Source organism: Lagenorhynchus albirostris, chromosome 19 (assembly GCF_949774975.1).
Source record: "Lagenorhynchus albirostris chromosome 19, mLagAlb1.1, whole genome shotgun sequence".
Lineage (NCBI taxonomy): Eukaryota > Metazoa > Chordata > Mammalia > Artiodactyla > Delphinidae > Lagenorhynchus > Lagenorhynchus albirostris.
In genome coordinates this window covers 24,037,754-24,061,385 of record NC_083113.1, presented here as the reverse complement: position 1 = coordinate 24,061,385, position 23,632 = coordinate 24,037,754, and the positions used below count along the sequence as shown (strand labels likewise).

General features: G+C 45.9%; 1 protein-coding gene across 2 annotated transcripts in view; it reads left to right on the top strand.

The window, feature by feature from the left end:
• Positions 1-23,632, top strand: part of MYLK3 (myosin light chain kinase 3) — a 59,803-nt gene that overhangs the window by 3,290 nt on the left and 32,881 nt on the right. Inside the window, exons 1-3 of one of the 2 annotated variants that reach the window (XM_060131085.1) lie at positions 9,545-10,144; positions 16,268-16,358; positions 17,157-17,541. In XM_060131085.1, the coding sequence (XP_059987068.1) occupies positions 9,674-10,144; positions 16,268-16,358; positions 17,157-17,541 (947 nt within the window). In that variant the 5' untranslated portion in view covers positions 9,545-9,673. Of the gene's footprint in view, positions 1-9,544; positions 10,145-16,267; positions 16,359-17,156; positions 17,542-23,632 lie in introns of those variants that run through there. The other variant, XM_060131086.1, reaches the window with a different exon arrangement.

Sequence of the window (23,632 nt, the reverse complement as noted above, 5' to 3'; positions counted from 1 at the left end):
TTCTCTTGGGCTTCCCTGGTGGCACAGTGGTTGGGGGTCCACCTGCCGATGCAGGGAACGCGGGTTCGTGCCCTGGTCTGGGAAGATCCCACATACCGCGGAGCAGCTGGGCCCGTGAGCCATGGCCGCTGAGCCTGCGTGTCAGGAGCCTGTGCTCCGCAACGGGAGAGGCCACAACAGTGAGAGGCCCGCATACAGCAAAAAAAAAAAAAAAGACTTGTTCTCTCAGATGTCACTCCACTTCCTTAGCGCTCCCGTGTTTTGGCAACAGCATACATCCCAGAACTGGTAAACACTTGCTGATTTTAGCGTCTGTGCAGATGATGATCCTGTGCCCTCCTGATCCATTTGCATTCTGCTGTCAGATCCATCGGTTCCCCCTTCCTCCCTTTTCTTCATACTAACAGAACTTGATTAAGGCATGGTTTATATACAGCACAATGCACAAATCTTACAGCCTTTGAATTGAATACTGCACACCTGTATGCACATAGGCATAACCCAATGTAACCACTACCCATGATATAAAACATCTCCAACATCCCAGAAGTGGCTTTGTGTCCCCTCTGAGTCAATCCCTCCTACCCCTAGGTAATCATTCTGTCCATTCTTAGACACTAATTTTATCATATTATTTCCCACCTAAAAACATTCCACAGGATTGTTGCCCCTTTATCTTGCTCCTTTGGGTCTAAATGTCCCTGCTTGACTTTCCAGGTCCACTTTCTTAAGGGTCCTGCCTGCTGAATCATTTGGGCCTCCATTGACATCTCCTGGCCTGAGGCCAGTCTCTGCACTGTCACTTCCATCTGCCAGCCTCCACCTGGAGCTTTGTTCACTCTGTGCCCTCACATTTCCCTGGCCTCCCCGAACCTCACCCATCCTTCAAGGCTCAGCCCAAGTCCTGTTTCTGGCAAGAAGTCCTTCCACTTTGCCAAAATTTTTTCCTATTTCTTTACCTCTCTCTTACACCCTGTATCGGTTGACATCAAGTGACTGAGTTTCTGCAAAGACTTGGGGCCATGGAAGGTAGACCACCCTGCCATTCCTACTTATGATTCCCCATGACCATCCACATGTGGCAGCACACAGTTTTCCAAACCCTCCGTTTTTTTCTCACCCATTCTCTCGCATCATGGGGCTGCCCCAGGTCTGCAGCTCCCCAACCCCAGGCCCTGCTCCCTGTCTATCTCTCCCCGTCTTTTCTTCCCCTTCTTGGTACTTTGCTACCCAGCTCACTAAATTGTCTCCTCCAGACCTCAGATTCCACCTCTTCTTCAGATCTGACACCAAAAATCCTGAGACCAGGCTCTCCTCAGAGGGTAGGGATAAAATGCGAGGAGAGAATTTGAGCAGATGATGATGGAATTCTTTTTCTCAGATACAAGAGGGCTGGAGACACTGGTGCATCATATAATTTTGCCCCATCCCACCCACATCCTTTGCACCCAGTAGTTAGTGGCTGTCCCGCCTCCTCTGTTGTTCCAGTGTGTTAACTTTGCTCCCACCCAGACTTCCTGAGTTTGCCATGGCACAGAGTTCTGAGCTCACAAGAGTCAGCACAATCAAGGGGTTTAAGTAAGATATTGCAGCTAAAGGGCTTAGCACAGGTCTGCTGTGGTCAGGCTCAGAGCTAATATCAAAAGCCTGCAACCCCTTCTCTGATTCCTATCAAGTCAGATGTGTTGGGGATCCCAAAGTGACTGTGATTGTTGTGTGTGTGGTCAGAAACCCTACCTTCTACAGTGAACACAGGCCCTGGGGCCAAGACCAGCTCTGCACTGCCTCTCCCTGGGACCCTCAGTCTCTTCATGAGTAAAATAAGATTCATAATCCATGCACCTCCGATGAGTGTAAGTGAAGCACACAGCAAAGCACTTTGCAGGTGGGTCCACCCTGCCAGTGTGAGCCGGTAGAAGGACGGGCAATACAATGTGTTGGCAAGAAACTGGTTGGCCTAGTTCCAACTTGCAAATATAATTGTGTTTCTGGCAGTTGGCAAATGCAGCCCCCCAGAGACAAAGTCCAGTTCTAGACAAAATGTTTCAGTTAGACTCCTTCAGTGGTAAGCAGACTCAGGAGTCTGGCTGCCTGCATTGATGTACAGGTTCTTACTCTGACTTTGGAAAATGGCTTCGTCATTCCAAGCCTCAGTTGACTTGTCTGTGAAATGGGGGTAATAGTCTCTTCCTCTTAGAATTGTCGTGAGGGGCAAAAGTAATTGATGTGAAGATCTAGAACAGTGCCTGACACATAGAAACGCTCGATGAATATTAGTGCTTTTATTATTTCCTAGTAAGTGTTGCTCTGTACATGTTTAATGAATGAATGGCTGCTGGTGTGGATTTGGCTTATGAGGGTGCTTTTTGTTCTTCTCTGGTATTTTCAGGCTGATTCCATCTGACCGTGCTTGGCTGGGAACAATTTTGACTAGGTAGGTGGGAAAGGAAATGACAAAATGAAAAGACTTCAACCAGCGGTAGGAATGCTGACTACAGAAGACCGTGAGATCCTGGGAGTAAACCCACTAGCCACCTGAGAGCTACCAGAGGACTTCCCTGAGGCCCAGGCCAGCCATGCAGCTGTCATTTCCCTCTCTGCTTCTTCAGAGAGGCCAACTTGACTTTGGTTTTATTCCCAAGCACATTTCCTGGATTCATCCTGGCAGGACTGTGGCTATTTTTCTGGATAGCCAGATGAGATAAGCTGTAGACGTTTTTCTACAAAAGAATAAGCAACCAATATAGTATCTGGGGGTCCCTGCCCTGTGGCCCCCTCCTCATCTCCTCAGACAACTGTCAGAGCTGAGCCTGTGGGCAGAGGCCTATTTCATGACACACACACCCTTCTGAAACCCAGAGAGCAGGGTGGAGAGTTCCATGGCCACTCTGAGGGCAACAGTTTTGTTATTTGGTCCTGCCTTTGCCTTTGACTTACTATGTGACCTTCAGAAAGTCCCTTCCCCTCTCCAGGTCTCAGACTCTCCATCTACAAAATGAGGGAGTTGACCCTTACCGTCTCTGAAGTCCTCACTGTCTCTGAAAGTGGCAGAGTGCTGTGAGTTATCAACCTGGGTTGGAATTCTGGCTCCACTGTTTTCTGACCTCGTGGCCTTGGGTAGGCCACTTAAGTTCTTTAGATTGATCCCCCTCTGTAAAATGGGGATGATAAATAGTAATCTACCCTATAGGGTTGTAGCAAGGTTTAAATAAGACATGTGCGGCTAAAGTGCTTAGCGCAGGATCTGCCCATGGTCAGGCTCAGCAAAGCAAGCCAAAATCAAAAGCCTGCAGCCCCTTCTCTGATTCCTGTCAGCCAGGCCAGGTGAGTTGGGGCCCTGGAGTGATATGTGCGTGTTTCCGTCTGTCTGTCTGTGGACATGTGCCAGTGTATGTGGAGGGCTTGGCCTCCCCCAGGGCACTCTGGGAAGATCTGTCCAGGGAGCCTCCCTGAGGGCACCAGCTGAGTTGGAGCAGGTGTCTCATTTAGCAGAAGAGGCAGGTCATAGCCTTCCCCTCACTGCAGCATGCCTCAGTCTTTGGGGCTCTAGATATCTTCATTGTTTCCTGAGCAGTTTTCCTTGAAGAGGCAATAGCTGGTCCCTCCCAGTGTGGAGATAACTAACCAGGTTCCCAGCCAGGGTGCAAGCGTCCCCTGAAGCAACCTGTTCTATTGCTGCTCAGGACTTTGCTCTGTCTTGGAGGGCTGCCTGAAGGCAAGGAGCCCCAGCTCTTCTCCTGGGCCCCTGGGTTTTGAACTCAGGTCAGCTCTGTCCTAGGACTCCCTCCCTTCTTTCTTCTCTCCTTGGACCACGTGGTGTTTGTTTCACACTGGACACTCCGCTAAGTGATGCAGGAAGTAGGCCCCCAGGGAGGCAGATACCGCCCAGCAAAGCAGATAACCAAGTGAAACCTCTGGATGCCTCTGGGGCCTGGGGCAGGCTCAGTGATAAGTGGAAATGCCAGGCTTATCGCTGCAGGCCGAGTTCTAGAGAAGCTATCCTGGCCGGCCCAGCTCGCTCCCAGGCCTCCGGGCAGTCGGGCATCTCCAGGCAGAGTAAATGCTGGGTTGGCACAGCCGCAGCAGCAGGACGGGGATACTGTGCCCCACTCTGGCACTTCGCAGTCCCAGCGCCAGAGGCCAGTAGCGGGCGTCGGATTACACCCAGATATTTGCGGTAAGCAGGCCGGTCTGCTTTGAAGTAGGAGCCCGAGGAAGCATTGTTAGGTTCATGGGACTAAGGGAGGCTCGGTGACAATTGTTCCCCCGATCTGGGTCCTCTTGGACCAAGAAGCTCCATCAGCAGGAAGCTTTGGTTGATGGGTACAGCCCGGGGACGGTCAGCGCAGGCCTTTCCCGACTAACATGCCGTATAGCGGGCAGAGGAGGCTGAGGGGCAGCTAACCCCGAAGTTGTCCACGTTGAAGCCTGCGAGACTTTCTGAGGTTCTGTTTCAGCTCTGGTTTCCTTCCAGGAGTAAGCGCAGCTTCATGGAGGACGCGTTTGCCCTTTCTGAGTGCACATCAGCTAATGGTGCATGCGGGGAGGTGGCTTGGGCCAGGCCAGGTGGCTGGAGGAGCTGACTTAGGACTGGGAAGACACCCCCTCATCCTCCTGTCCCTCCCCACCCCCGCACAAGGAGGGGACTGAGTACACTGCCATCCTTGTTGGCTGACCTTCTGGGGTGGGATGGGTGTGGTGAGGGCTGGTGAGTTCCAATCTCCACATTTTCATGTACTTTACCATGTGCCAGGTGCTGTGCTAAGTGTTTGACTTATCCTAATACTCAAATAGCCCTGAAGTTATTGCACTGTTATGAGCCCCTTTTACAAATGAGGAAAGCTGTGTTCGGGGAGATTAAGTTCCAGGTACGCAGCTGGTCCCTACGGGCACTTAGGTATGAAAGTAGGTAAGCACCCCTTTCCTCAAGATACATGGCCTCTGTCTCTCAGAAAACTGTCATGATGTTTGATTTTCTTAGAACAAGACCTTTCACTGCCTTGTGCTGCCACACTTGTTATAAATCCACAAACCTACACAGTCTACCGCATGTCAGTCTCCCCCTCAGATGTTGTGCCCTTGAGCTTTGCAAAACCTGCTTCCTCTCCTCTGCTCCCCAGCCGCAAACACACTGAAGTCTTTGAGCTGTTTCTCCTGGTGTTCGACTCCAATTCTCTCCTCATCAATTTTGTTCATTATCTATGGACTTCCTCTTAAGAGAAACGAAGATTTAGCTCTCCCCATTTTCCCTTCACAACTCTTGTAATACATATATCACTGTTTTAACTTAGTAAAGTATTTACTTTATTATGGCATACAGTTATATAATATATATAATGTAATATTATATTATATAAATATAATTCACTGAAAATTCAATCATGTACTTTAATTTCATTCTTTCCTGAACTCTGATTTTCTCGGAGTCTCTGATTCCTTTTGTTCCCTTTTTGTCCTGTTGCCAGCATCATACTGATGGGTAACATTTGAGCACTCACTGGGTGCCAAGCTCTGTTCCAGGTGCCTTGCAAGAATTCTCCAGTGACCATCCTGAAAACTCTATGAAGTATGTGCATTGTTATTATGTTACAGCCCAGGAAGTACAGACTCAGAGAGGTTAAATAAACTGGCTCGTGATTCTGCCCGAAAACTGGCAGAGGCAGGAGTTAAATCCAGATGGTCTGACCCTAGGCCCCATGCTCTTAATATTTTACTACATGTCCTTAATTATATTATATTGTATACTGTTTTTTTCCCCCCTGAAGTCCTCCCTTTTGGGGACCCTCCATCTTCCTGCTTCAACTTTGGGCCTAGGTTGAAGCTGTTGTTTCCTGGAGCTCTGTTTTTTTGTTTGCTTGTTTAGTCCCTGGTTTTGCTGGTGTTTATCCTCCAAGCAGCTTCCTTGGAAAGGGGGCATACATTTTTTTACATCTAAAAGTCTTTATTCTGTCTTCTGACAATGGCGCAATGTCTTCAAAATTCTAATTCTCTCTCATCTAGAATTTTACATACAACCTAACTGTCTTGCCGCATCTGGTTGTTTTTAGGATGAGAAGTCTGATGTCATTCTGATTCCAGTTCTCTGATATGTGATTTTCTTTTCTTTTAAATTTCAGGGAGCTTGTATAGTCTTCTCTTTACTTCTCTGTTCTAAAATTGCATAATGTCTGCAGTATTTCTTTGATAAATTCCTTCCCTCTTTCTTTCCTTTCTCCTCCTGAACTCCAGTTAATTAGATGTAGGACCAGCTGGATCCACTGTCTCTCTTTCTTATCTTTTCTCTCCATCTTCATCTTTCAGTTCTGTTTTCTGGAATATTATCTTAACCTTGTTTTCTAATCCCTATATTGGATTTTTAAATGTTAACATTCATATTTGTAAAAGACCTCCCTTTTATTCTATGTTTGTTCTTTTTCCATAACACCCTCTTCTTTTTTAATGGATGGAACAGTCTTTCACACTTTTCTGTGGTTACTAATGAGAGCCTTTTTTAAAAACTTTCCTCTGTTTCTGCCACAATTATATTTTGGTTTATTTGTTCTGAGCTCCCCTTTTCATCTTGGGGGCTTTCTTTGAATACCTGGTGATCCTTTTTTTCTGTGCATATTTCAGAATAAGTCACAAAAACCTAGGTGGGTGGTTGAGGCTTGTTGACTGCTTGGCTTTGTTGAGGATCAGATGGGGAGCTCCCAAGGGACCCCAAAGCCAGTGCATAGAACGGTTGTATTGTGGACTGCTCCGTCTCTGCAGAAACAGATCTCTGATCTGCAGGGAGGGTGGGGAAGGAGGAGAGCCACAGCTTTGGATGGACTCCTCAGCCTTGCATTTCTGCTCCCCTCTTCCTCCACCTAGGGTCTCAGGGTCCACAGGCCTCTCTGGGGTTTTTCAGGGAAAGCTGGCTGTCACCAGAAAGACAAGGGAAGAGTCTTGGGATTCAGCACACACTGACCGCAGCCTACGGCAGAGGTCAGCCTGTGTTTTTCCGGGAGTGGATCAGCTGCCAGTCCTCAGCCAGGAAGGATGAGGTGTCATTGCACTTGCTACTCTGTGTCCATCCAGCTAGGCTGCCTTTTCTCTGTCTGCGTTCTCTTGGCTTGCTGGGTGGAATGCCTCCCCCATCCTCTGGGCAGGCGGCATTGCCCAAAAGGAATTGCCCATGGCTCTTGCTGTGCCCTCTAAATCAGGGAGTTGGAGAGAAGCCATGCACCAGCCCTCAGAGAACCCATGTGCTCATAAACTCATGTCTTCTGGAGGCTGAGAAATGAAAGGGGTTCAAAGCTGGTTTTCCTGGCTGCTCCCTTTCATCAAAGAGACCTAAGGACGTGTCCTGTCGGCATATTCTGAGCTTTCTCCCAGAGGGTCCCAGAGCTTACTTCTGGGAATTGTCAGGGCTTCCTGCCTTCTGCTCATTTGATTGTTCTGGAAAATCTGGGCTGCAGCCTCCTCCTTCCACAATTCTCCCGGTGGTCAGCCCAGCCTCCGGCTCCTGCTGGAGCCTCCTTTATTCATTCCTTCCATACCTATGTGCCAGGCACGTTGGTGCGCTGGGGAAAAAGGCAAGCCAAAGGGGCACTGTTCTGGCCTCAGGGGCCTTCAAGGTGGTTCTGTAACAGTGTATGACGCAGCAGACATGTTTGCAGTAAACCAGCTGCCTTGCAATTACTTGTCGCTTAAGGGAGACCTGGGGCAAATACTTTTGTAATTTAAATAATTTGCTTTTGATATAAATAGGTGTCTGGGACATTTATTTGTGTCCTTTGTGTTCATCTAGACTTTCTTTCCAGGCTTTATTAACCCGGGACCTGCCTGGATGCAAGCTACTCTGAAACTCTCTAGAGCAGCGGTCGTAGTGAAGCCAAGGATTGGTGGGAACTGTCTTCCAGAGACAGCATCTGTCTCTTTAGACTGTGGGGACTTCCTTTCACAAAGATTATCGGCACCTATTGTAGGACAGACAGTTGTGCTGGGTGTTAGACTTCCAGAGATTTCTCTAGGCGGACACTTCCCAAAGTTTGACCCAGGGAACAGTAGTTCCACAGGGAAGTATTAAGCAGGAATTACGGAGGAAGAAGTAAGTCCCTACCCAGGTGCTGGTTTCTTTCTGTGGCAGGTGAGGTCCTGCTGAGGGTGAATCCTCAGGAGGGACTGGAGCCTGGTGTGTCCCAAATTTCTTTTTCAAGGAGAGGTTATCTGTGTGTTTTAAATCACAGTAAATGTAACAGACCAGTGCCCTTTTGAGCATGCTCTGGGCCGTTCCATCAATGACACCCAGTCTGTGCTCCCAGAAATGGGTCTGGATTTCTACATGGGCTGCTAAGGGCAGCTGTCCTGACAGAGGGCGAGTGGCAAGGGGTTTGTGGTCAAGCTGCACACTGTGTTTACTACTCAGCTACAGCTTAAAACAGCAAAACGATCCCAAGGTGTTTTTAGATGTCAGAGTTCCAGGTCAAATTTATTCTCATAATTGCTTTTATTCAGAAGGAGGGGGATGCTAACACTCACCTCCCTGGTGCCAGCCTTCACCAGAGCTGTGCTATCTTCAGGAGGTCGTGTGCCGGGGCCACTTTGGACAGAGTCCCTCTCTGGTCTTGTTTTCTCTCTCTGAGGGCCTGGATGCAAGTGGTGTCAGTGGACTGTTCTGCGGCAGCCTTGGGCTCTGTGGTGCCCCCTCACACCCCACCTTAGTGTCAGCCTGAGCGTGTCCTTTTGTCTGGTATATTTATTGTGGCTTCTGTAAAAGTTTCATTTGAACCAAGTGTTTCTGAGGCTAAAATATTTGGAAACCACAGGAAACACAGGCCCCCTTGCTCTCTAGGGCCTTACTGTGCCTGTTTCAGTTTAGAGACTGGGTGCCTGATGCCTGCGTAGACATCCTTGGGGGAGAAGGGTGTCACTGGCAAATGGTCCCCAGAGGGCTCTGCAAGGAACATGACCTGAGGGATGATACTTGGCCACTGTTCTTCACTTCTATTCTTAGGTACAAGTGACTAGTGACTGGGGGCCCCCAGTGGGGGGGGACCTGCTGATTCACCCCAGAGCAGACTAAACACCTTTGGGGCATCAGCAAAGTAGGGGAACCAAAATTTTGTTTTTAATTTGCAGAAGCACCGAATTTTTTCATCATGGCAAAATTAGAACTTTGTTGAATGGCCTCACGTTTCCTTCTGTTTTGGTCTAGCTTCTTATTGTGAATTGGATGTGTATGTGATGGGTGGGACCATCTGCTTCTCAGTGCTTTGGACCTCTAAAGCCCTTACTCTGCCCTGGTATCCCTGAGGCCCCCTCTTAGAGTCCAGTTATCAGGTCGTTACCTAAAGGATCCCTTTTCTTCTAACCTTTAGTTTCAGCTACACGAACTCTGCCTGCCCTGGGCAGATTCTTAACATATTTGCCCATCAACAGCCTCTCAGAGAGGAATGTTAAATGCTGCAGTGATGTCAAAGGGGCCCCCAAGGGGAAGGGCCTGGGCCAAGCCCAGCCTGTCACTCATGGCCACAGCAGAGTGGGAGATAAGCAAAGGCAACGGCTCGGAGAGAGTCTGGTCTTCTGGGCGCCCTGAACAACCCAGGTGAGCCTTAGCTAGAGAACAATGAACTTCCAGACACCGCTGCCCAAGTGAAAGCAAGAGGTCTGCAGCTCTTCTGATTCCTCACCCTTGGCAATCTTCATCAGGATGTCAGGAGCCCCCAAGGAGAGTTTGCCGGGGTTGCCAGGGCTGGGCAAGGCCTGCATAACCACCATGGACCAAAAGCTTAACGTGCTGGATGAGAAGGTTGACAAACTCTTAAATTTCCAAGAAGACGTCATGGAGAAACTGCAATGTGTGTACCGAGGCATGGGCCACCTGGAGCAAGGCCTGCACCGGCTGGAAGCCTCCCGTACTCTCGGCCCAGCTGGGGCCGACCGCACTCCCCCCGCTGACATGCAGGCTGGGTGGCCGGAGGTCCTGGAACTGGTGAGGGCCGGGCGGCAGGATGTCGCCCAGCAGGGCGCCAGGCTAGAAGCCCTCTTCCGGATGGTGGTGGCTGTGGACAAGGCCATAGCTTTGTTGGGGGCCGTGCTCCAGAACTCGAAGGTGGTGGATTTTATCATGCAAGGGAATGTCCCCTGGAGGAAGGGAAGTCTGGCCGACGGCCCTGCGGAGGTTGGTTCCTGCTGCCCTGCCCTGGTGCCCTTCTGGCTGGAAGGGAGGCTCGGGTCCCTGGTGGGGAGACCAGACAGGAAGCTAGTCCTAGGAGAGCTGGAGGGCTGTTGTCCCCTCTTGTGCCTCCTGCGTGACCTGTTGATGGGAACATGGAGAGATGGAAACTTAAAGACCATAGGTGGGTTTCCAGACAGGCCAGGACAGGTGGATTTCCCCCAGGGAAAGGGAGAGGCAGTGCCTCTGTGGGGCCCTGGGCTGTGCAGGGAACCTAGAAGTGGGGGACAAATGAGCCATTAGGGAGAGGAGGGCAGTTACACTTCTTTGACATCCCAGGAACTTCTTTTCTCCTTACACCTGGGGTGGGAGAGAAGTGGGGAGTCCTCAGTTTACCCCGACAGAGCCACCTTCAGAAACCCAAACCTCCCTCCCTTCCTGTCCCCAGCCTTGTGCTCTGTCCCAGAGTGGGCGGAGTGTGCAGCTGCCTGTGGGGACATGAGTGTTGACAGTGACCCACGGGGGACACAGGCGGGAGCCGGAGCCTGGGGGTGGAGTGTGGCATTTCTGGGAGCGGCTGTTCCCAAGGGTTGCATAATCAGACCCACTGGCTAATGGAAGCTTGGCTGGTGTGTGTGTGTGTGTGTGTGTGTGTGTGTGTGTGTGTGTGTGTGTGTGTGTGTGTGTGTGTGGTGTGTAGAGGCAACACTGGGAACAGCAGGGTAAGCCACCTAGCAACACTCACATGGCCTGGAGCCACCCTTTCAGATCTCTGCAGCTTCCCCCCAGCTTGAAGTCTGTGCTTAAACTCTGTCAGCGACTGAGGCTTTCAGAGGCAAGGCTGCAGGAGTTTGCCTTCCCTCCCCCTCCCCAGCCAGGCCAGAACTCGCTCTGCAGATCCCTTCGCTCCCTGCCCAGCTGCTTCTCCAGAGCTGGCCCCTCCCACCCCAGCTCCCTGCTTTCTGCACCTCCCCTGAAAGTCAGGCCTGCAGGGGAGATGTGACCTTCTGCTCTTGACAATGATAACCAACCTCAGCTTTAAAACAGAAAATAAATCTAATTTATGCTCATGGTAAGAAAACATTCTCCCTCCTACTGCATCCCCCCAATCCCCGGGACAGCCCTCCTCCCCAGACAATCATAGGAACCAGTCTCCTGTGAAACCTTCCAGATAGAGTCTGTTTATCTACAAGCACATTGGTATACACACCACCCTCTTTGTTTTGTTTTGTTTTAACTCAAATATTACTCACATTGTACTGGCCTGGATTTTTTCTAACTTAATATATTTGGGGCATTGTTTCATATTTATAGCTAGAAAGCTTCCTCGTTCTTGTTAAATTGCAGAGAGCTCTCTTTTTGAGGATGTGTCTTAATTTGCTAATCAGTCCCATATCATTGTTTGTTTATATTGTTTCTCATTTTTAGCTATTATGGATAATGATGCAGTGACTAACCATGGAAGTGTGAGTTTATCTATATGACACACTCCTAGAAGTGGCAGTGCTAAGCCAAAGGGTAAATTTATACAATAAATGAAGCCAAACCAACCTTCAAAGGAGTTATTCTAATTCAATAACGTATGGGAATGCTTCTTGCCCCATTTTTGCTAACAAAGCATATTATCCAGTTTCTGACTCTTTGCCTGTCTGGCGGATGAAAACATCTTATTATGCATGTGTTTTTTAAAAAACATTTTAGTATAAAAAATGTCAAACATTTATAAAAATAGAGATTAGTACAATGAACCCTGTGAGCCCATAACTGGAGGCTGATGTTTCCCACCCACTTCCCTCTTTCCAGATTATTATTTTTTTTTTTACGGTACGCGGGCCTCTCACTGTTGTGGCCTCTCCCGTTGCAGAGCACAGGCTCCGGACGCACAGGCTCAGCAGCCATGGTTCACGGGCCCAGCCGCTCCGCGGCATGTGGGATCTTCCCGGACCGGGGCACGAACCCATGTCCCCTGCAGCGGCAGGCGGACTCTCAACCACTGCGCCACCAGGGAAGCCCTTTCCAGATTATTTTGAGGAAAATCTGAGATAATGGATTATTTCTTCCATAAGCATTTCAGCACATATATCTAAACCATAAGGGCTCTTTTAAAAAACATTATCATGATCTAAAATGTGAATGGTAACTTGATATTACCAGTCAGCATTCAAATGTCCCTGATCGGCTTATGCCTTATTTATTTATTTTTATCATTTGTTTATTTGAGTTAAAATCCGAATAAGGCAATTGGTTATATGCCTCTTAAAGCTAACTTTTTAAAAAAAATTAAAAAAAAAACTTTTTATTATGAAAAATTTCAAACATAACCAAAAGTAGACAGAATGATATATCTCATTGTAGTTTTAATTTGCTCATGCCCTTTTCCCTCTATTTCTTTTTTTTGCCTTTTTCTTGATTTGTAAGAATTCTTCATATATTAGTGAAATCAGCTGTCATACGTGTTGCAGATATTTAGGCATCTCTGGATAGGGTGAAGTCATGGAACTTTCTGTTTTCTGAGTTCTTGCCATGTTTCCTGCCTGTGATTGACCTGGCACATGACTGACCTCTCTTCTGGTCTTTGTGTTTACTACACATCCCAGTAACTATGTTACTAGATCTAGTACTAGATCTAGAACTAAGGGCTAGATCTAGTCTCCCAGGCAGGCTGTCAGCTCCTTGCTGACTGTGAGGCCTCTGCTGCCCTCTGTGTGTGGGCAGGGCTGGCCATTAGACAGCTGTGACCGAGCCCCAGCTACTTAACACACTGTCCATGCTGAAAGCAGCGCACCGTGGAGACTTTCTGGAGATCCTCTTTGTATTTCCTAGGAGAGTAGGGGCATAGCAATTTGTGGAATTGAATTCAGCCTTAGCAGTGGTTGCCAGGACTTCAGGAAGCTTCTCCTCAGGTCTGGAGTGCCCAGTGGCACTTCGTTTGGTTGTAACAACGAATCAGATTATTACTGGAAGCCACGTGCTCTCTCATGGACAGGGTCAGGCTCAGCCAGGATGCGCAGAATCAGTCAACCTGCTCAGAAGGCATCGGTCCTCCAGATGCCTAGGCATTTGGGGTCTATCCTTTTTCTTCTGGATGCATCGGACAAGGCAGGAACCAAAAGTTTGAGCCTTGAAGTCAAAACCCAGCTCTGCGTGTGTGTGTGTTTGTGTGTGTGTGTGTGTGTGTGTGTGCGCGCGCGCGCACGCACGCCTCTCTCCACCAAAGACAAAGGGAGGGAGAAGACAGTCTGAGCCCCACAAGGTCTACGAAAGGACAGTCTGTTCAAGTCTTTCTCTACTGGTGGGTGAAACAGGAGGCAGCGTGATAATGCTTTCAGTTCCCCCAACTACGGGGGTGGCAGGGCAGAGTCTGTAGAAAGAGACCAAAGGAGAGGTCTCTGCAGAGCAGGGCATCCGGGTCACATTGATGATGCTGGTGATAATCATGATGACAGCAGCTAGCACTTATTTATTACGTGTTTCCATGTGTTATGTTGTTACCATTAAGAGGGCAAAGCTTACTGTCCTGGAATCCCAAAGACATGAGCAGAAAACAGGACTGAGAGAAGGGGGCACAGCATAGGAAAAACAGTGGAACCAACCTGGAACCAAGCAGAACCCTATGTGCCACCCCCCAACCCCACTCCAGTACAAAGGCCCCTCCACGTCCCCTGCCTCTTGTTTGTGGAAAAGCTGAAGTCTCCCAGGCCTCCCCAAGCCACAAAAGAGCAGGCCAAAGCAGCTAATGATTAGGACAACAGAGTCACAGACTCAGTGTCTGATGCACATTCCTGAGTTGTTTTACAGATACTGTAACTGCCACCAGAGGGAAAAAGCTAACTACATGATGACCAGACTGCAGCCATGACTTAAGCTCCATCTTGAGCAGCACTGAATCTATGGCTAGCAAAATTTCAAGAACTGGCCTCAAGAGAATGGGATACTATTGCTCATAATAATCTATATCTTTGTGGGCATCAACATAATTGTAGCTTCTTCTGCCCGTATATGTAAATGGGCAACTACACTTGACAGCAAAGAGATGCTACAGACCCATGCTGACATCTTCCACTCTAAGAATACGGCGCCCTACGTCAGCACGAAGTAGTTACAGAAGATGGACCTTTGTCCATAATCCCATAGAAATGGAATGATGTTCTGACAAGTGGGGATTTGTAAGCAGCTTTTGGCAGGAAAGAGCTCTTTGCAGGAGGCCCCTTTTGTCTTGTCACTAACCTTAAACCAGGCACCCCCATGCTCTACTCATCTCTGGCCCAAGCGCAACTTTCAAGTCTTTTGATCACACAATACCTTGCCTAACAAGTCAGTTCTTTCTGTAGATCAAAGAAGTAGAAATGAAGAATAAGTAACTAACAGAAGACCAGATCTCTTCCCTAGCTTCCCCTTCAGTAAGCTCACAAACTGTGTGAACAAACTGTGAACAAGGTAGCATCAACAAGCCTGCACGACAAGCCTGCATACACTGGGGGATGGCGACAACTCTGATTAACTGAGATTACTTCACTCTTTCCCTTTAAAAACTTTCATGGCTGAGCAGATTCTTTGGAGGCGGTTTTTGGGGGACGTTGAGTTCACCCTCTCCCCAGATTGCCAGCATTCTGATTAAAAGCAACTTTCCTTTCTACCAACATTTGCCTCTCTCAAGTATTGCATTTTGAGGAAAAAGCAGCTGGACCTGATTTGGTAGCAAATGTAACCTCCATCCTTAGTGTCAGGGAGACATGCAAGAGAGGTGAGCACTATGGTGGGAATTGCTCCAGCTGATTTTTGCCACATGGGCCTGGAATTCCCAGATCTTCCGATTTTCTTTTTCAAGAGAAGCTGGGAACCTAGAATTTTTTCTAATCAGTTTTATTAAGGTATAATTTACATACAATAAACTGCACATACACACACTAAGTATGCACAATTTAAAAATACAGTTGAACAAATGTATACACCCTAATAACCACCACCACAATCAAAATGTAGAACAATTTATAACCCCCAAATGGAACTTAGAATTTTGATGTAAAAATCTCCTAGATTTAAAATGGTGGTAACAAATTTAAAATCTTTAAATTCTATGCAAGCCAAAAAAAATGCGAGCTCTTTTTGGACTCTGGCCTCCTAGTTGGGGCCTCTGTGGCCAAGGCAGGAGAAAGGGCCTTCAGTCTCTGGCCTGAGACCAGACCCACTTCTGTGACAAGTGCCAGGAGGAATCTTAGGGGCCATATCAGTCAAAGGCTCAGAAATACCAGGGGGGCCCAGCAAGGGTCAGGCCACCTAGAAATATTTGCATTTGGAAATACTGAGTGCTCTGGACGATTTCAGGGGCACGAGCATATGCACTGGACTGGTGTGGACCATTCAGTTCAGGAAGACCTGCTGAGAGCCTCACAGGGTGGGCTCCGAGTGTCCTTACATGATCTGCTCTGTCTCAGACAACACAAAATCATCCGAGCTATTGAGCACTTACCATGTGCTGGGAGCACTTCTCAGGAAATTCCACAAATTAACTCCCCCAATCCTCCCGCTAGCTCTACGAGTAGATAATATTATTCTTCCCATTTTACAGATGAGGAAAGTGAGATGCAGAGAAGTTAAGGATCTTGGCCAAGTGGTGAAGGTGGGGTTTAAACCCAGCAAGTCTGGTTCAAGGGTCCTGTACTGCAAAGAGGCAACCTTGGGATCCACCCACCTAGCTCCCAAGCAGACATTATTAATTGATAGTGGCACTCTCCCCCTGCAAGCATAGATTTATCTGACCTTAGTATCCAACTCAAGCCAACACTGTAAAAGCCATGACCGATTGATCTAAATTGACACCTTAAATTTATTTTCCATGCCTTGTCTAGTATTTTCAGGTCTGGTCTGTTTAGATCACCCTGTCGGGGGCTAGGTCTGCCCCTTACCTGCACTATGGTGACCCATTAGAAAGGACTTGGTGACCTTGGGAAAGCCTCAGCATCCTTATCTCTAAAATGACAATAGTAATATGTACCCTCTAGTATTACTCTGAGACTAAGAAATAACCTAAGTTCTTCTATTTCAAGCACAAGGTAGGTGCTCAACAAATGTTTGTGGCCTGAACGATGATGTTGATGATGATGCTAGTTTTTATGGTTATTCTTTTAGAACAAAGAGCGAGTGGAAGAGAAAGGAGCAAAACCAAAGCACGCACTGAGCACCAGAGGCGTGCAAGCCGAGCTCAAGGGGCCTTGGGAAGGTGAGTGGGGCCCCGTTGGCTTTATCCCACCTGCACACCTAATTTCAGAATAAAAATACCACTGCCACCACCACCAATATGATTACTGAAAAACTGCTGAAACTTATTCTTCTTCCTCTTTTTTTTTTGCAGTTCTTTTTGTCCTTTATGCTTATTCCATTCTGTATTGCTCTTTATTTCACTTTGCTTTAAATTTTTATGGATCGCTTTTTTTAAGCACTTGGTCAACTTTAAAGTTTTTTAAGCTAATTTTCTTTTATAATCTTGCATAATAGTTACATGGTTCCAAAGTCGAATTGACAAAACAAGGTATATTAAGAGAAGTCTAGCTTCTATGCATGTTCCCTGCATCCTATTTTCTCCCCTGCATATGTAACTATGTAAAAAAGAATTTGTCTTGTCTTTCCTTTGAAGTCCAGTCTCTTTAGACCACATTATAAGTGGTTATACACACACATATGAGTGCTCATATACACACACATGTGCAAGCTCACATACACACAGCCTTCCTTCTTAGACAAACAGAAGCATACCACACACTTCTCCTCCTTGCTTTTCTCCACCGTATATCCTGAGATCACTCCATAGCCGCATATGGAGATATTTATTTCTCCTTTTTTATGCCTGGGTGGCCCTGGTTTAGTCAATCAACTCCCTCCTGATGGTCACTTGCATTATCTCCAGTCTGTCTATTATAAACATGGTGCACTGAATGGCCTTCTACATATTTTTCAGGATAACTTTGGGATAGGTTCTTCTAAATAGGAGAGCATTTTTATCCTGCTTATTTTCCTATAGAGAGCCAGAAGGTGGAGCTGCCAGAGGGGACAGTGGAGAGGTTGCCCCCCATCAGTGCTTCGGGGATAGGAGCTGACCTCCTTACCCAGGCAGAAGCCTCACCAGGGCAGGGAGACGGAGTTCCTGGCCCAGCCCAGGTACGCCCAGAGGTGGAAGCCAAAGCTCCTGTAACATCCAGCGAGAACCCCAGGACGGGCCTGGAATTGTCTGTGGTGTCTGAAAGGGTCAGTGAGGCTCCCACCAGCCAGGAAGCTGCATCGGGTGCAGGACGAGGAACATCATCCAGTAGACCTGACCCTCAGCCCTCGGAGGAGGGCATGAGGCTGACTCCAGCGCTGCCAGCCCAGGCCAAGTCAGCTCACGGTGGTGGAGAAACACCTCCAAGGTAAGGGATGTGCCTCCAAGCTGGGCAAGGGAAGACATTAACTGCAGCTCCTGGGCTGGAGCCTGCTAAGGGGCCAGCTGCTCCTGTTTGAGTGTCCACTGTGTGTGCAGCTCTGGCTAGCCTCGAGACGAGAAGACAGGAGAAGGCCAAGGCCCTGCTTTCAGAAGCTTAGAGCACTGGTTCTTACCTGGCACCCATTAGAATTACTGGAAGGAATTTTTTAGATACGAATGCCCAGAGGTTCTGATTTATTCAGTCTGGAGTGATGCTCAAACATCGTTTTTTTTGTTTATTTGTTTGTTTTTAAAGCTCCCCAGGTGAGTCCCATGTGGAACAAGACTGAGAGCAATAGTAGTAGCTATAATAATACTTAAAAGTGTTCACTGAACACATCCCAGGTGCCAGTCGTTGGCTGAGCATTTCACAGACATCATCTCGTTTTATTCTCACAACCTCCCCAGGAGGCAAGTGTGGTTGGTGTCCCCAGTTTACTCATGATGAAACAGGGTCAGGTTGCCCAGGGCCACACAGCTTGGGATTCATAGAGCTGGAATCTGAATCCAGGTGTTTGTTTGTTTATTACAGAAGTATAGTTGATCTACAATATTATATTAGTTTCAGATATACAGCATAGGGATCAGAAGTTTTATAGTTTATACTCCATTAAAAGTTATTATAAGATAATGACTATAATTCCCTGGGTTATACAATATATCCTTGTTGTTGATCTAGTTTATACATGGTAGGTGTACCCTAATGAGCAACTCCCTGCTTCACTCTCCCCACTGGTAACCAGTAGTTTGTTCTCTGTATCTGAGTCTGTTTCTGTTTTGCTATATACCTTCATTTGTATTATTTTTTAGATTTCACATATAAGTGATATCATACAGTAATTCTTTCTCTGTCTGACTTATTTCACTAAGCATAATATGCTCTAGTTGTTTCCACGTTGCTGCAAATGGCAGAATTTCATTCTTTTTTATGGCTGAATAATATTCCATTATCTGTATATACCATGTCTTCTTTATCCATTCATCTGTTGATGGACACTTGGGTTGCTTCCATATCTTGGCTATTGTAAATAGTGCTGCTATGAACATTGGGGCACATGTATCTTTTTAAATAAATGATTTTGTTTTTTTTCTGGATATATACCCAAGATTGGAATTACTGAGTCATATGGTAGTTCTGTTTTTAGTTTTTTGAGGCACCTCAGTACTGTTTTTCATAGTCACTGCACCAATTTACATTCCCACCAACAGTGTACAAAGGTTCCTTTTTCTCCGCATCCTTGCCAACATTTGTTATTTGTAGTCTTTTTTTTTTTTTTTTTTTGGCTGTGTTGGGTCTTTGTTGCTGCATGCAGGCTTTCTCTAGTTGTGGCAAGCGAGGGCTACTCTTTGTTGCAGTGTGCGGGCTTCTCGTTGTGGTGGCTTCTCTTGTTGTGGAGCATGGGCGCTAGGCTTGCAGGCTTCAGTAGTTGCAGCATGGGGGCTCAATAGTTGTGGCATGTGGGCCCTAGAGCGTGTGGGCATCAGTAGTTGCGGCTCATGGGCTCAGTAGTTGTGGCTCGTGGGCTCTAGAGTACGGGCTTAGTAGCTGTGGTGCACAGGCTTAGTTGCTCCGCAGCATGTGGGATCTTCCTGGACCAGGGATCGAACCCGTGTCCCTGGCATTGGCAGGTGGATTCTTAACCACTGTGCCACTGGGGAAGTCCCTATTTGTAGTCTTTTTGATGATAGCTGTTCTGACAGGTGTGAGGTGATATCTCGTTGTTTTGATTTGCATTTCTCTAATAATTAGCAATGTTGAGCATCTTTTCATGTGCTTTTTGGCCATCTGTATGTGTTCTTTGGAGAAATGTCTATTCAGGTCTTCTGCCCATTTTTTCATTGGCTTGTTTGTTGTTGTTTTCATATTGAACTATATGGGCTGTTTATATATTTTGGATATTAACCCCTTGTTGGTCATGTCATCTGCAAATATTTTCTCCTGTTCAGTAGGTTGTCTTTTTATTTTTTCAATGTCTTTTCATTTTTTCATTTTTCTTTGCTGTGAAAAAGCTTTTAAGTTTAATTAGGCCCTGTTTGTTTGTTTGCTTTTATTTCTTTCGACTTAGGAGACAGATACAAAAAAAACAGTTGATATGATTTACATCATAGGCTGTTCTGACTGAACATTCTTTTCCAGGAGTTTTATGGTTTGGGGTCTTATATTTAGGTCTTTAATCCATTTTGGGTTTTTTTTTTATTATATGGTGTGAGAAAGTAGTCCAGTTTGATTCTTTTGCATGTAGCTGTTCAGTTTTCCCAACAGTGTTTATCAAAGAGGCTGTCTTTTCCCCATTGTATATTCTTGCCTCCTTTGTCATAGATTAATTGACCATAGGTGTATGCATTTATTTCTGGACTCTCTGTTCTGTTCCATTGATCTATATGTCTGTTTTCTGTGCCAGTACCATGATGTTTTGATTACTGTAGCTTTGTAATATAGCCTGAAGTCTGGGAGGGTGATACCTCCAGCTTTGTTCTTTTTTACCAAGATTGCTTTGGCACTTTGAGGTCTTTTGTGGTTCCATATGAACTTTAGGATTATTTGTTCTCATTCTGAAAAAATGTCATGGGTGTTTTTATAAAGATTGCATTAAATCTGTAGATTGCTTTGGGTAGTATGGCCATTGTAACAATATTAATTCTTCCAATCCAAGAGCATGGGATATCTTTCCATTTCTTTGTATCATCTTCAATTTCCTTCATCAATGTTTTATAGTTTTCAGTATATAGGTCTTTCACCTCCTTTGTTAAGTTCCTTCTTAGGCATTTTTAAAATGTGATTTTAAAAGGGATTGTTTTTTACTTTCTCTTTCTGATAGTTTAACATTAGTGTATAGAAAAGCAACAGATTTCTGTATACTAATCTAGTGTCTTGCAATTTCATTTAATTTGTTTATTAGTTTTTATAGTTTATTTGCTTTATGGTTTTATCTGTTTTATTGTTTGTTTATTTGTTTTATAGTTTTCAGGTGGAGACTTTAGGGTTTTCTATTTAAAGTATCATGTCATCTGCAAATAGCGACAGTTTTACATCTTTCCTTCCAATCTGGATGCCTTTTATTTCTTTTTCTTGTCTGATTGCTGTGGCTAGGTCTTCCAATATTATGTTAAATACAAGTGGAAAGAGTGGGATTCTTGTCTTGTTCCTGAATTTAGAGGAAAGGCTTTTAGCTTTTCACCATTGAGTGTGATGTTAGCTGTGAGTTTGTCATGTGACCTTTATTATGTTGAGATGTGTTCTCTCTATACCTACTTTGATGATAGCTTTTTATAATGAGTGGATGTTGAAGTTTGTCAAATGTTTTTTAGGCATCTATTGAGATGATCATGTGATTTTTATCCTTCTCTTTGTTAGTATGATGTTTCACATTGATTGATTTGCAAATATTGAACCATCCTTGGGTCCCTGGAATAAATCCCACTTGATCATGGTGTATGATCCTTTTTATATATTGTTGGATTTAGTTTGCTAATATTTTGTTGAGGATTTTTGCATCTATTTTCATCAAAGATACTGGCCTATAGTTTGCTTTTGTTGTAGTGTCTTTTTCTGATTTTGGTATCAGGGTAATGGTGGCCTCATAGAATGCATTTGGGAGTGTTCCATCCTCTTCAAGTTTTTGGACTAGTTTGAAAAGGATAAGCACTAGTTCTTTTTTATAGAACACAAAAAAGAATTACCCTGTGAAGCTGTCCAACCCTGGACTTTTTTTGCTGGGAGTTTTTTTTTAAATTACAAATTCAGTTTCACTACTAGTGATCAGTCTGTTCAAATTGTCTGTTTGTTCTTGATTCAGTCTTGGCAGGTTGTATGTTTCTAGAAATTTGTTCTAGGTTGTCCAATTTGTTCACGTATAGCTGTTCATAGTATTCTTTTATGATTTTTTGTAGTTCTGTGGTATTGTTTGTTATTTACCCTCTTTCATTTCTTTTCTTGTTTGTTTTTAATTGAAGTATAGTTGATTTACAATGTTGTGTTACTTTCTGCTGTACAGCAAAGTGATTCAGTTATGCATACATATACAGCAAAGTGATTCAGTTATACATATATATACATTCTTTTTAAAAATATTCTTTTCCACTATGGTTTATCATAGGATAGTGAATATAGTTCTCTGTGCTCTACAGTAGGACCTTGTCCTCTTTCATTTCTTATTTTGTTTATTTGGGTCCTCTCTCCTTTCTTCTTGATTAGTGTGGTTAAAGGTTTATCAATTTTGTTTGTCTTTTCAAAAAAGCACCTCTTGGTTTCATTGATATTTTCTACTGTGTTTTGATCTCTATTGTATTTATTTCCTCTTTAATATTTATTTTTTCTTTCCTTCTGCTGACTTTGGGCCTTCTTTGTTCTTCTTTAGGTGGTAATTCCTTTAGGTGGTAGTTTAGGTTGCTTGATGTTTTTCTTGTTTCTTGAGGAAAGCCTGTACTGCTATCAGCTTCCCTCTTAGAACTGCTTTTACTGCATCCCATAGGTTTTGGAGTGTTGTGTTTCCATTTTCATTTGTCTCAAGGTATTTTCTGATTTCCTCTTTGATTTCATCATTGACACATTGGTTTTTTAGTAGCATGTCGTTTAGTCTCCATGTGTCTGTTCTTGTTCCATTTTTCTTTCTATAATTGATTTCTGATTTCATACCACTGTAGCTGGAAAAAATGCTTGATATAAGAATACACATTCAGGATTTCTCTGGTGGTGCAGTGGTTAAGAATCTGCCTGCCAATGCAGGGAACACGGGTTCGAGCCCTGGTCTGGGAAGATCCCACATGCCACTAAGCCCGTGTGCCACAACTACTGAGCTTGTGCTCTAGAGCCCGTGAGCCACAACTATTGAAACCCACGTGCCTAGAACCTGTGCTCCGCAACAAGTGAAGCCACTGTAATAAGAGAAGCCACCGCAATGAGAAGCTTGCGTGCTACAATGAAGAGTAGTCCCCACTCGCTGCAACTAGAGAAAGCCTGCACACAGCAATGAAGACCCAACACAGCCATAAATAAATAAATAAATAAATAAATACACATTATTTTCAAGTACACATGGAATGTTCTCCAGGATAGATCACATGCTAGGCCACAAAACAATTCTCAAAAAATTTAAGAGGCTGGATCTAGGTTTTTGGACTCCAGAATCTGTGCCCCTAACCACTGCACCATCCTGTTTTTTCAGGTCAGCATTTAGTTAAGTCTTAAATACTATGATGGGGAGAGAATGATGTGTGTTCAGAGGTGGGAGGTTGGTATGGGCTGAATCAATCCAGGGGCTTTCAGAAAGATTATGCTTGGAGCTCTGGAAGTGGACTTGGAGCTCTAAGGACTCAGTCTCAGGACCTGCCCTCAGCAGACATGGTGCAGGAAAATGAAGAGCCAGAACTGCTGACTGTCAGGTCCTACCTAGCCCTGTGTTTTCCAGCAGTGTTCTCCAGGGGCAGGGCATCCTGGTCCCAGGCAGCCCACTGAAGGGCACTCTGCTTCCTGGGCCTTTCTCTAAAGGGACTTGTGCCCTTCTGCACCTGCCCTTGGCTGTCCTGATCTATAACTGAGTTCCCCAAGGCCTGGCTCAGGGAGAGGAGCTGGTGTCTGTGTATGCTGTGGTGGCTGGCAGGGAAGCCCAGTCCTTTTTCTGCCTTTGTTCTGGAAGGAAATATGAGTCCCCAGGAGACCTAAACAGCTGGAGGGAGGGATTCCTGGCAGGCATCCTTGGATCCTGGCCAAGGCTCTAAATGTGGAATCTAGGGTGGGGATGAACTTTCCATGAACTTGTTAGGGGCCCTAAAAGAATTCTGGGTGAGGGGGAAAGGTCTGTGTGTCAGTTTCAACCCTGAGTTGAATTTCAGACACCAGACTGGGCTCAGGAAGTGGGGCGATCACTGCCTACCCTCCGTCACCTAGCACATGGGTATATCTGGAGAAAAATGGATTTGAACTCGAGCATTGGCTGTGATTGGCAGTGGCTGCCTGTGTAGAGGATCCCTGGGCCCTTGCTGGACTTGGTGGAATAGAGTGCTGCAATCAATTAGCAATGCCTGCCCTGGGTGTGCTG